Raw genomic sequence first — 13,655 nt, forward strand, 5'->3', positions numbered from 1 at the left:
AGGGCTTAAGAGAGATAACGGCATTTAATAACACAGGGGAGGAACACAGCTCTTTCAGCGGGCACCCTAATGACAATACACCAGGAGATCACAGAAACACAAGACAGATAGCTCATAAAAACAGGGACACAGCCATAACTATTGTTCAGCGATGAGTTTATGAACCCCTGCAGGTGAACTTGCTGCAGATATTGAAGACACTTACTCATTGCCAAAGCCACAATAATTCTTGTGGTGACTTTTGCGGACAGGCCTGTTTGGGTCCTACTTTGAAGAGCCACAGCAATACTATTGAGTTCTAAGTACATTAAGAGAAAAGCCCCAGAGGCTAACACAATCAATGTTTGCCAAAGGAGTGTGAAAGTTTGTGTTTGACACTGCAAAGGACCTTGGGACTGCTGGACCTATTGTTGTTAGTGGCAGTCTGGCAGACAAGGCTCAGTGTTTAGTTATAACAATTGCAAAGTGTGAGCGTATATACATGCTTGTATATTAGTGATTAAGTGTAAAGCCATGCATGTTTGTGTGTGTGCATGTGTTTTTTAAAAGATGCTTGTATGTCGTTCTAGTAATATAGTGTTCAAAGGAATAGTTCACCCAAAAATAAAATTCTCTCATCGTTTACTCACCCTCATGACATCCCAAATGTGTATGACTTTCATTAATCTGCTGAACACAAACGAAGATTTTTAGAAGAATTTCTCAGCTCTGTAGGTCCATACAATGCAAGTGAATGAGTGCCAAAACTTTGAAGATCCAAAATCCACATAAAGGCAGCATAAAAGTAAATCCATAAATCCATGTCGTCAGAAGCGATATGATAGGTGTGGGTAAGAAACAGATCAATATTTAAGTCCTTTTTTAACTATAAATTCTCCTCCCTGCACAGTCAATCTCCACTTCCGTATCACTTTCCTTTTCTTCTTCTTCTGTTTTTGGTGATTCACAGTCTTAATACATATTGCCCCCTACTGGGCAGAGAGGAGAATTATTTCAGAGTATTGTGATATTTTACCACTACTCAGAGCAGGGGTTTTCAACCTTTCAGGACATGTGCCCCGCTCTGTCTCTCCATTTTACAGTTCATCATTCTTCCATATTTGTTAATATTTTGCATTTTACTTGACTAAAACATTAGTAGTATTTTACTTGTGTATGAAAATTTGTTTTTTTTAAACAAATCTTTAAAGTTAGCAAATCACTCTTGTTCACTTCCATTGTTTAGGTAGTGAACAACTTTGTGCTTTTAAATGAATCAGTTGAATCAATGCGATTCCATGACTCACTCATAACACAAACAAAGCTCATTTGTCGCCACCTGCTGGCGTAAAGACATTATATGCAGAAATGGCGACTGAACCAATTGTTTTAGTAAATGGATTTCAAAGCCTCGACTCACTGAGATGAATCGTGATACCCACTGCTGTAAAACAACATCTCAAGTGTGTGAAAAGGCGAAATGTACTGTAGCATTATGTCAACACACACTCAATTAGCTCTTTTCAGCCAAACTCAGATAGTGTTAAGAATATAATTGTGCCATGCATCAAAGTCAATGCAGATGAAAGAGAAACAAGATAGTCAAAGATGTCAATATATCACACTTTTAAATGACATTACACTTAATATAAAAAAATCACAATATTACCATACCGTGACCCATATATCAATATAATATTGTATCACCAGATCCCTTCTGATTCCCACCCATATTAGATGCCTTGTCTTTCAGAATGTCTCCTTTCTGAGGGGCAACAAGGAGACAACACTAGTGGCAGAGCAAGTGGGCCACACACACACACACACACACACACACACACACAAAGATGGATTGCCAGCAACACATTCTGAGGAGCCCTGTTATCGCCTAAATCAACACTCATTGAAAAGTGTTTGCGCAAACAGATTTTTCAGGCTTGCTTTCTCTTGGCACGATGTCCCTTTGTCAATATAATACAGTTTCTTACTTAATTCAGCACTCCCCTTTTACAGTAACCAGTTTGTAATCCATCCCAGCCATGGCATTTCCATCTTAGCCAAATGTGAGCCACTTAGTGTCTCTGGCAGGTCTGTGTGTATATGTGTGTGTTTACATGTGTGTTTACGGATACAGTGGGCATGCATCCAAAAGAGTTTGCTCCACAGCACTAAGGTCAAAGGAGGACCCAGCCAACATCCATAAAACTATAATATGCTGTAGAACAGTACATACTGGTGGAGTTTCACTTTTGTGCTTAAAGGGATAGTTCACCCAAAAATGAAAATTCTCTCATTATATACTCACCCTCATGATATCCCAGGTGTGTATGACTTTCTTTCTTTACCAGAACACATTTGAAGAAAAACAGAAAAAAATTCTAAATTGATGGATGGCTCCAAAAATCACAGACAGTCAGTATAAACGTCATCCATACGACACCAGCTGTTAAATTAATGTCTTCAAAAGCGGCACGTTCACTTTTGGTGCGAAAAAGATCAATATTTAAGTACTTTTTTAACTCTAAATCATGCTTCTGGTCAGTAGTGGTATGTGCCTTTGAATGTAATCGCATTGACATTTGAAACATACGAGAATTGACGCAAGTGCGTCACAACCGGAAGAGCAGCACTGTTTACAAGTGAGGAGGAGGAATGCTGTACAGTAGCTTGGTTGGTTTTGATTTAGATCTGTATTTATCTGTTTCTTTACTCACAATTGTGCATTTGTGGGTTTATCCTGGATGTCTTAACCAAGTGTAGAACGTGAGATTACAACTGTATCATGACAACGTGAATACGTCACATGAGAGACCGCTTGGACTTCACCCTCTCGTGAAGCTTGCTGGAAGCGATGATTTAAAAAGTAATTAATATAGATTTTTTTCACACCAAAAGTTATCGTATCACTTTAGAAGACATTAATTTAACAGCTGGTGTCGTATGGATGATGTTTATGCTGACTGTCTGTGATTTTTGGAGCTTCAAAAGAGAAATCTCTTCACTTGCATTTTAAGGACCTACTGAGCTAAGATATTTTTCTGTTTTCTTCAAATGTGTTCTGGTGAAGAAAGAAAGTCATACACACCTGGGATATCATGAGGGCGAGTATATAATGAGAGAATTTTCATTTTTGGGTGAACTATCTGTCACGACGAGGAGGGCAATGGCCGGGCCGCGAGGATACACGCCCGGCGCCAAGTTGTCTAATCAGCGGGAGGGAGATAAGGGAAGAGCCAGGGATGCAGAGAGGGAGAGAGACACATGCGGCCACTCTGAGTGTGTGTGTTTATGTTGCTGTGTTTTCAGTTTGATGTCGTGTTTGATTAAAGTTTTAACGTTTGTTACTCCTGTTCCTGCATCCTCCTTTCTCAAACCGTTACACTATCCCTTTTTGGGGGTGGGGGCTCTATATATAACAAAACTGTGCATTTTAGACAGATGTTTTAATGCCAGGGGACGGAGGAGTCGCTGCTGTCTGCCAGGAGCCAGAGGAACCACTGCTGTCCGCCAGGAAGTGGAGGAGCCATTGCCATCCACTAGGGGATGGAGGACTCACTGCTGTCCACCAGGAGGCGGAGGAACCGCTGCCGTCCGCCAGGGGACGGAGGAGCGGCTGAGGACCGGGTGGGTGGCGTGCCCGTGGGAGCTGAAGAAGAGCATTTCTTTTCTCTCTCTCTCCTCTCTCTCTCTCTCTGTCTGTCTCTGACCATCAGGTGGCGGAACGGCTGGAATGGCAGCGTCTCCCCTCCAGAGATGGAGAGGGGTTAGTAAGCCAGTCTGGATGGTGCCCCGGCCTGAATCGGGTGGTGGAAGAGTATGAAGAGGAGGAGGGTGTGGCCAGGCCGTGAGGATACACGCCCGGTGCTGAGTTGTCTAATCAGCGGGAGGGAGATAAGGGAAGAGCTGGGGATGCCAGAGAGGGAGAGAGACACACACGGCCACTCTGAGTGTGTATGTTTATGTTGCTGTGTTTTCAGTTTGATGTCCTGTTTGATTAAAGTTTTAACGTTTGTTACTCCTGTTCCTGCATCCTCCTTTCTCGAACCGTTACACTATCCCTTTTTGGGGGTGGGGGCTCTATATATAACAAAACTGTGCATTTTAGACAGATGTTTTAATGCACAGTTGTGGCATGAATATATAAGCACAGGAATCACAATTGCAAGAAACAGTGTATCACATATCGATCATTGATTGATGATTTTCATGCACAACAAATAGAAAACAAAATATGCAATGATTGTCAAGACAGTGATAAAGTACTTAAATTCATTATATTCACATGCTAAAACCATGATAAAAAGAATTTGCCACAGGGGGTTGTGGGGGGGGGGTGGTAATGCCTCTCTCTGGCACCTCCCAGACATCTGTGACAGATATAATTCTCCTTGCTCGATCTGAACCCAGTTACTCGTCAACAATCTTGATGAGTGATGGGTGACCTCTTGAGAGTAAATCGTGATTGATTGTGCTGGACAACTTTAAAAGGGCCAAGTTATTGAAGTTAACCTAAACCGCAGTCTCGTACATTTTGAGCAGGCCTGTATGAATGCAGATGTGAGCGCTGGGTTCACCGCACCACCTCAGACTCACAGGAGTGGGGGCCAGCCGTGTTATCTCTGGTCGCTGAGCCTCTGAGATGGGGAGGAGACGTGGGGAGCTATTTTTGCAAGCTTAACCAATGCTGTTAGAGGATCTATCAAGAGTAATTTGCCTCACAAAGGTCATAGCAGCCAGGGGCAGAGGCAGCATCACAGGCAACAGCAGTGACTCACTGTGGTCCACATTCTCCTGCTGGCTTCACAGAACGCCAAGTCCCCACCACATCAACACACTGCCATAGACGGATAAGCTAGCATCGAAATCGTATCAGTTTTGTACAGCCTTAGACATTAATCCATCAGTTTACATGGTTTCATAAGCTAAGCATACTATATATATATATATATATATATATATATATATATATATATATATATATATAAAGCAACAAATAGAATATTCTTAAATATAGGTGCACCTTTCATGAATATGGTTCCCTTTGGTGAACTACAACTTTTTTAGAGGCCAAAATCCTTTTTTTTTTTTTTTTTTTTTTGTGAGAACTAATACATATTGAGACAAACTATTATCTAACATAAACTACTAAATTAACCTAGAATGAAAAGTACCTGGTTTAAAAGACCACCTCAAGGGTACAGAACTTCTTGACTGTATCCTCCTGACAGAATTTAAATAAGAAAAAGACATATTTATTTTGACATAATCTACTGAATCATTGTTCAGTTAATTGTTGTAAATAATATTAACTAATTACTTAATTAATTAATTACTAAAATCATACAATTGTCTTTGTCACACATTTTGTGCATGATTTCCCCCAATTATAAAAAGAAAATGTGTTAAAATTGTGACACTCAAGTTGCACCCTTTCTACATCATGTAAGACAAGTACAAAATCTCATTCCATTTCACTGACTATTTGTTGAAAAAATAAATTTTTAAAGAGTTTCAGGCCTTATTTCATACCCTACACATGGAAAGTACCAGTTGTCAAAGTCCACAATGGGCATACTATATTTTCAACAACTCACTCTGTCTTACACTCCAAATACATTGAGAAACATAGAATAACAAGACCCCTGAGTTTACTTCTACCATCTTATACACAGAATCTAGACCTGCTAAAACAAATTAAAAATATATTTTCCCCAGTAAGTAGAGTCAACTTGCTTGATATCATTTTCATTCATGTAAAATCAGCTTGATGGAATTATCTTCACATCCCGCTCCTAAGTCCTTACACAAAGACGTGCAAGTGCTCATGTCAGCAGCACTAAATGAAAAAGGTGAAAGCATATCTGAGTATTATACTGACTGGGCTTTAACACAAAAAAACATTCATTATTAATTTCTTCAGTTAATTTAAATTACACCCCCCCCCCCCCCCCCCAAAAAAAAAACAAAGAAACAAAAAAAAACATCAGCAAGCGTATAGATAAAAACTGTTTTACAACAATGTTCTGCAAAGTGCTGACAAGTTTCTTCCATTACCGGGGCAATGACAAATGAAGTCCACCGTCACCCTGTGTATTACCCCAACCCTTTGTTCCAAGTCTAACAGCCCTTTCAATTGCACCTTTAGTGCACTTTAAAAAGGCAAAAACACATGACTATGCCTGTGAAGTCTTGAGGGGCAGTGTAAGGGTGCTTATGAGGTCATATGTTGCATGTTCATTTCCCAATGAACCAGTCTTGTTGTCCACATGCTGATATGCACATTTGCGTGTCCACTGATGCATGCATGTTCAACGCATGTTTGAGGTGCCACATGATGGACAGGCAGAATGTCTTGCTTTTCGTATTCACGAACACACTGGAGGAGGAGGAAGGAAAGCAGGGTTGAGGATGGGGGAAGGTATGGAGATAGTGCAGTGGGCCTATCTCGCAGGCGGGAGCGGCTGGTTTCCAAGGAGATGTGTGTGCGTGATGAGAGAGCATGAGACAGGCTTTGCTTGGGTGCACACTTGGAAGGAAGAATCCCTCTTCATCACTCCCTGCTTTGCCTCTCTCTCTCTCTCTTCCCACCTTAGTTCCCAGGTCATCATTTATCCTGAGCATGGCCAAACCGTTCCCTTGAGGTCCACCTGCACTTGGGGACGTACTGCATTAATCTAACACCCCCATTCAGCATATGAACCCGTGTTAAATTCCACCAGCGTGCTCCCTTATTATTTCATACATAACAACTAATGTGTCTCCCTATGATGATATGCTGTGCAACATGCCATATATATTTAAAAGGATAGTTCAGCCAAAAATGAAAATGTTGTCATCGTTTACTCATCCTCATGTTGTTTCAAATCCGTTTGACTTTCTCTCTTCTGTGGAGCACAGAAGGAGATGTTAGACAGAATGTTTGCCTCAGCTGCCATTCACTTTCATTGTATGGAAAGAAAAAAAGATGCCACAAAAGTGAATAGTGACTGATACAAACATTCTGTCTAACATCTCTCTTTGTATTCCACTGGTTAGGAACATGAAGGTGGTTAAATGATTTAAATTATTACAAATTTTAGGTGAACTATCCCTTTAATATACTCATGCCTTTTGACAACTGTGTATCAATGAAAAAGCAAAAGAAAATAACATTGTGATAGAGAAGACATTTGAGTTGGAGTTGTAATGGGGCATTAGGCAATGAATCACATCATCACACTGATTCATATTATTCATATAAATTCTAATGGTCCGATACCATGTTGTCTTAAAACGTATGACTGTACCATCAGCCTTTGGCATTTAAACTGCAATTACATGGCAGGGATCATGATCTTAAGCAAATCTTATGGCCCATCAAACCCAAATCGCACTTTAGTGTAAAGCTTTTCCATGAAGCCTCGATCAGTAGTGCTGTTGAGACCTCCTGCAGAGACAGAGACATTTACATATTGGCACAGAGAGATGTACTTGATGAACTCTCCTTGGGGCATTTAACAGACCTGGCTACTGGACATGAAAGGAGACTGAATTGTAAGGCACTATGACCTAACATTTTTCACAAACACACTCTTGCACTCTCTTCTTGCACTAAGGCCTCACTTAGGACTTTCAGCATTCAAGCTGCCTTCTGGTGCATGTTGCAAACAGCAAACTTAATACACTATTAAAGACTCCATGAAATTGCTTAACAAGCACACTCCTTTCTGTGATAACGTATTTCCTTTTGAAACAGGAACTTGGGGCAGGACATATCAAAGGACTCGTAACCTTTTTTATTTTAAATAGCCAATGGCCCTTTAGTTTACGTCATAGCTGTGAACCATGATTTGCTGCTTGTAATTGCTAGTAAAAAGGAGGTAGTATTCAGCCTGATCTCATGAAAATTATGTGACTGAGGCGACATTTTTGCAAAATGACTTTATGTGGTTCATTACATGTGTTGCAGAAGTTCAGAGGTGAAATGTCTACTGAGTGGCACAAACATAAATTTTCTCCAAAACAGGTTGGTATTTAAGGTTAATACTCTAATGAGTTTTAACAAAAAAAAACAAAAAAAAAAACAACCTCCCTACTCTAAACCTTAAACTTTAACCTAACCAATGGCGGCATAAAAAGCAAATGTAAGATGAAAATTGCAATTGCTAAAGCAACCACGTGCTTTTTTGTGGTGCTTTCATGTCACTTTTGGCTCACCTGTTGACTTCAATGTTCTTCAGGACTCATACTCGAATGAGCTTGTAAATGTAGTTGGTTTTGTAATACAAATGTTAAAATGTTACAAGATAAGTGCTATAGTAAAAGTTTCTAGATGTCATAAGATAGCATTGTGTGAGGAACAGGGTGAAAAGTAAATGTTTAAACTGTAAACTGATAATCTACCGTGTTACCGATTTGATTGTAGCATCTCTAGCGTTCATTTCACCAGGAAAATGCTGCGATACATACAATGAACCATGTTAAAAATTATTTTGCAAAAATGCAGGTCTAGTAATGTGATTTTATGAGACCAGGTTCATGGTTTTAATAGTGCTGTAATTGACCATGAAATTACATGCAGAATATGCCTCTATTGCCTGTCAGATTTCACTGAAATAAGTGCCATGAAATATCACACCTGTTTCTGTAATAGCCCTAGGCTCTGTAAACAGCGAGGGAAAAGATTTCAGTGGCCCACGTTCAGATCGTTTGTTTAGCCAATCAGAAGACTTTCTGCCTGCCAATCATTGTGCACGTTATATACAGGGCAGCCTATATACTGGTATACTATATACAGGACAGCCCATATACAGTATGCTCATATACTGTAAGTTCTGGTATGGTGTCTTGCTCCCACGAAACACTCAGGGTCAGACAGCAAAATGCTCAGTGTGACTCTCCACCCTCCATCTGCTCCAACACAACAGATTCTAGTGTGTATATGTGTGTGCGCGTGTCTTTGGAGTGTGAGGTTTAGGAAAGTGGGGGCATGGATAATTCAGCGGCTAGTCTGGTGGAAGTTCCAGACTGGCTAAAATTGCTTACAGCACCTTTAAACGGAGGGGACATTCTCATTCTAGAGAGCATTTTACTGGACAATAAATTTGTAAGTGCAAGATGCATCATCATGGGGTCTCATCAGCAGCCATATCACTCTGTAGCCCTAGACCAGTTGCCAACTGAAGCTAAGCAGGGTTGAACCTGGTCAGTATCTGAATGGGAGACCTCCTGGGGAAAACTAAGATGCTGCTGGAAGAGGTATTAGGGAGGCCAGCAGGGGGTGCTCACCCTGCGGTCTGTGTTGGTCCTATTGCCCCAGTATAGTGATGGGGACACTATACTGTAAAAAAGCACCATCCTTCAGATGAGACATTAAACCAATGTCCTAACTCTCTGTGGTCATTAAAAATCCCAGGGCACTTCTTGTAAAGAGTAGGGGTGTAACCTCCTGTCCTGGCCAAATTTCCCCCATTGGCCCTCATCAATCATGGCCTCCCAATAATCCCCTTTCATGAATTGGCTCTATCACTCTCCTCTCTCCTCTCCACCTATTGCTGGTGTGCAGGTTACGAATTACACAACGACATTCAGGGGGGTCTCCATTTTTACGGGTTTGCATGTGGTGGAGTGCTTGTTTGAAGTACATTGATGGGGGGAGTGGGGTCTGCGATGTGAGTGTTGAGGCAGGGGAACAGCGAGAAAGATAGAGGGGCAGAGAGAAAGAGGAAGGGCACAGCTCTGCTGTTCAGATCTTGATCGGCTCCGATTCCAATCAGGTCAATTGCGTGATTTTACATGGACCCCCCAGATTGCACAAATTCGCTTTCCAGGGGGTCTCCGGGTACATATGGCCACCCCAAGACCCCTGGTGTGTGGTGAGCATTCTTGCGCACTATGGCTGCCGCCGCATCATCCAGCTGGATGCTGCACACTGGTGGTGATTGAGGACAGTCCCCTGTTCACCATCTAAAGTGCTTTGAGTGTAGTGTCAGAAAAATGCTATATGTATAAGTGTAACGTTCATTCGTTCAATATTTTTGGTCTGTTTTTCCAAATGAGAAAGACTGTAATTTTTTTAATGAGTTTATCTGCTAAGAGAAAACTTTGTCAACTTTTAGGAGGATACTAACATATAGATGACTTTAAAGCTATAACAAACATGGACTAAAGACCACAAAACCCCAATTTTGATTTCATGGGGTCTTAAAAAAAACAATACACACAATAACCGCACAGAGGCAAAATCTTTTAAGAACAATATGCACAAACATGCATCAAGACTAAATAATTAAATTACATCTAAAGGCAAAGCAAAGCTGTCATGCATGGAGGAACATGTTGAAGGTAATGAGTGGCAGTAGAACAACACACTTTTGACGGTTATATTCAAGGTGGCTGCTCATGCATACTAGAGTCTTGTCCAACAGAAAGCATAATTATGACCTTCCTTAAAGATTTATGTATGGACAAGCATAGAACATTACTCAGAGTGATAGGTTTCTACATAAACAGACCAATCCCTCATTTATATTAAGCAAATAAGTTTTGTGAATCCTTTTTTTTTTTTTTTTTTTTTTTTTTACCTCAAATGGATCCAATCTGGCTGTGGGTATCTGCTGCACTGGGTGACAGTGACATTCACTTCAATTAAATTAATACTGAAAAGTCAATCACTGGATTTGTGTAATCTGCCATGGCCACATCTATTGGATTGCGCCCATCCCTTTCAATTAAAGATGAGGATCTTCCCATCACACTGCAGTCATGTCACCTCACTGCATTCCCTGGGGCAGGAGATTAATCAAAGTTTGAAAAGACATTATGAAGTACATTATTCCGCTCCCAGTCAAGTGGTGTCAGGGCTGCCCAGACCTAAACTGCATGGAATTAGAATGAATCTGTCTAGAGGACAAAGACAAGGAAAGAGGGTGAAGAAGATATGAAAGAAAAAGAGGAAATGCGAGGAAGAAGATAAGCAAGAGGAACGAGCCGTCGTCATGTTTTTGAGTAGGATGTACTATACATTTGAATTACAGTGTATGTTTTATACAGTCCTTTTACAACTGTCAAACTCTATTGGGTATTTTGTTGAGTTTGCTTATGTAAGTCTTTAGGCTGCTAGCTGAACTGGCTTTCCCCCTCATATTTCCCTTAAAGTATGGCTTTGTGCGCGAGTCAGGACAACAGGCAGGTGACAATTGTTCTTAGCACCTTGACTGACATAGCGTGTGTGGGGGCTGATTATAGTATTATGAGTGAATACAATGGACAGGAGTCCCTAGACAATATTCTCTTACTTTTAAAGGCTCATTCGTTGTAAAAAGGGGTAACCTGCAACTGTTACCACCTCTACCTTACAGAACCCTTAAAATTGGTTTTGTTGGTGTAACCTCATGTATTCAGGTTGATTCGGTGATGTTAAATACGATTTCTGACTACTTTTTTTAACCCTTTAATTTAGATGTAAGCTCATGAGGCACATTTTATAGGTTAAATATTTTTCAGTGTAGTTTGATTCTGCCCTTAATGAATGGGACAGGTTAATTCTTGTTTTTCTATTTTATTAGCTTTATTGTTGTCATTATCATTATGGTGACGACATTGGGTGCAATAGCCAACACACTGTGACACATTAAGCATTCTGTGACTGCAAAACTGACAGATTTATACTTTGTGGGATTGAGTGTTTTTATTGAAGTGTAATATAAGGTAATCAATATGATTGCCCATTTTGTTTTGGATTGACAAGTGAGTAATTAGACAATTTACCTCTGATCTATTGGTTATATGACAGCTGCAATCATCTTGCTGACTATTAAAAAGACTGGACTTGTGACTGTGGGGGGAGAGCTCCAAAAAGCTTCATCAGTCAAGTCAACATTTAATGAACTATTTAAACAGTTACGATTGATTCAAGTATAGTAGTGTAAAATGCATTCAGGTAATGTGATAGACTGAGGTTACTAGTGCTCCCAATGTGTCACATTAATTGTTCCACAGTCCAAGCATCAGTTAGATGGGAAAAGCTATTAGTTAATAGCTCCAGAATACATGCAATACCTAAAAAATTTAATTTAATTAAATACTGCCAATATATGTTTTGTTCTAGATAGCAAACCACATAAGTTAGACTTGGAGCGTGCATGACATCATGCACTTTTAAAAGCACATGAGAGGTTCTTCTTACCTTCTAGACAGCAGGTTCTCCACAGCCCTGAATGGGTCATGACTTCCTCATTCTTCCTGCTCGTCTCGTTTTCGTTATTACTTTTGACCCGGCACACTCCTCGTGAGTACAGCCAGTAGTCCGTTCCCACAGCAATAGTCATCAGGCTGAAAGCGGCGAAAGCGCCCACTGTGGTAATGAGCATCTGGACTCCTCTGTCACACATCAACATTTTTGCCTCATTTCAGGATGGGGGGTTAAAACAATATGCTCAGTGTCTCTCAAAAACCTCCTAGCCTGCCTGGTGTGCGGACTCCACGCTCCAATCGACTTCAAAAGCCATTATTATGTGTTTGTTTATAGGGTCTCGAGACTGTTGCGGTCGCTGTTGCAGCTTCTCAAGTTCTCGAAAGCGTCCGTCACAGTCTAATGCCTTCTCACAATGTTTCCATCGTTAAAGCTGAGAGACAGGCATCCGTGGAAGATAGAGAACGAGAGCTATTTGTTTGTCATTCTGTGAAAAATTGTTGTCGAAGAACAGTCTCTCATTAGCATCGCAGCATTTTACAACTGAGGCTCCAGCTTGGAAGATGACACAGGTTCGAAGAATTCTACCATATATCGGCTATTTAATATTAAAGCGGAACTGTTACCTAAAAAAAAAATATTATTATTATTAATATTTTTTTTTTATGTATACATTTTTGTTTGTTTGACGAAATAAAAAATAAAAAAAGATTCTATTTATGAATAGGGAAAAAGTAAAGAAAATATTGTCCTTTGTTAATCCATCGGAAAACACCTTTCCTCAGCGAATGCGTCCGGTATTTTCTTCTAAAACACGAGAGAAGAGTAAATATCCCACTTCACGATCAGCTAGTTTCTGTCCAAAATTCCCTTTGTGATCCGGCGAATAAAAAATACATGAAAAAAATAATGACTTTTGATTACGGGGAGCAGCAACGTTATGAAGGCACCTATCAAAAAGCGATCATTTAAATTAACATAATCCCAGCATTTGTAATTGCCGTGCAGCGTTGCTGTCAACGGTGATGCTGGTCCTCGCAAATGTGGCTTATAGCAATGACAGCTCCCACGTTCCTCCCCAAATCTGCTCGTTTAAAACACCGCCCACAGAGGGAGCGGAGGGAGAGAGGCGCGCGCTGGCTGCTGTCCGTGGTGCTGAATGGACGAACCCTCTCCTCTAATCTCATGAGTTTCTCCCTGGCGCCGGCTGCACAGCGCCCCTGGCTCAACCAATGTGCTACTTAAGGCCTTCATATGCAAAGATATGGGCACGAAGCGATGCATGAAAAATCGGTCCCTGGAGAACAGGCACGTACTTAAAAAGCCACCGACATTTTCAATGATTTCCTCCATGGAGACCCATCTATATCTGTGGAGTTTTACGGATCAGTAGACTCATAGGGATATAGATGACATTACAATCAAAAAGTTACACGCTTTGCAATGACCGCAGGCGATCTAAACCAAATCCTCGTCCGCATGCCAAGCATGCTCGGTGAATTTA

The 13,655-nt window shown here is 40.7% G+C and overlaps 1 protein-coding gene across 1 annotated transcript in view; it reads right to left on the reverse strand.

The window, feature by feature from the left end:
- cacng3b (calcium channel, voltage-dependent, gamma subunit 3b) overlaps window positions 1-13,177 on the reverse strand; it is a 50,549-nt gene extending 37,372 nt beyond the window's left edge. Inside the window, exon 1 of the mRNA XM_051715519.1 lies at window positions 12,146-13,177. Coding sequence (XP_051571479.1) covers window positions 12,146-12,356 — 211 coding nt within the window. The 5' untranslated portion in view covers window positions 12,357-13,177. The remainder of the gene's footprint in view (window positions 1-12,145) is intronic.
- Between the last annotated feature and the right edge of the window lie 478 nt (window positions 13,178-13,655).

Source organism: Myxocyprinus asiaticus, chromosome 13, assembly GCF_019703515.2.
Source record: "Myxocyprinus asiaticus isolate MX2 ecotype Aquarium Trade chromosome 13, UBuf_Myxa_2, whole genome shotgun sequence".
NCBI classification, from domain to species: domain Eukaryota; kingdom Metazoa; phylum Chordata; class Actinopteri; order Cypriniformes; family Catostomidae; genus Myxocyprinus; species Myxocyprinus asiaticus.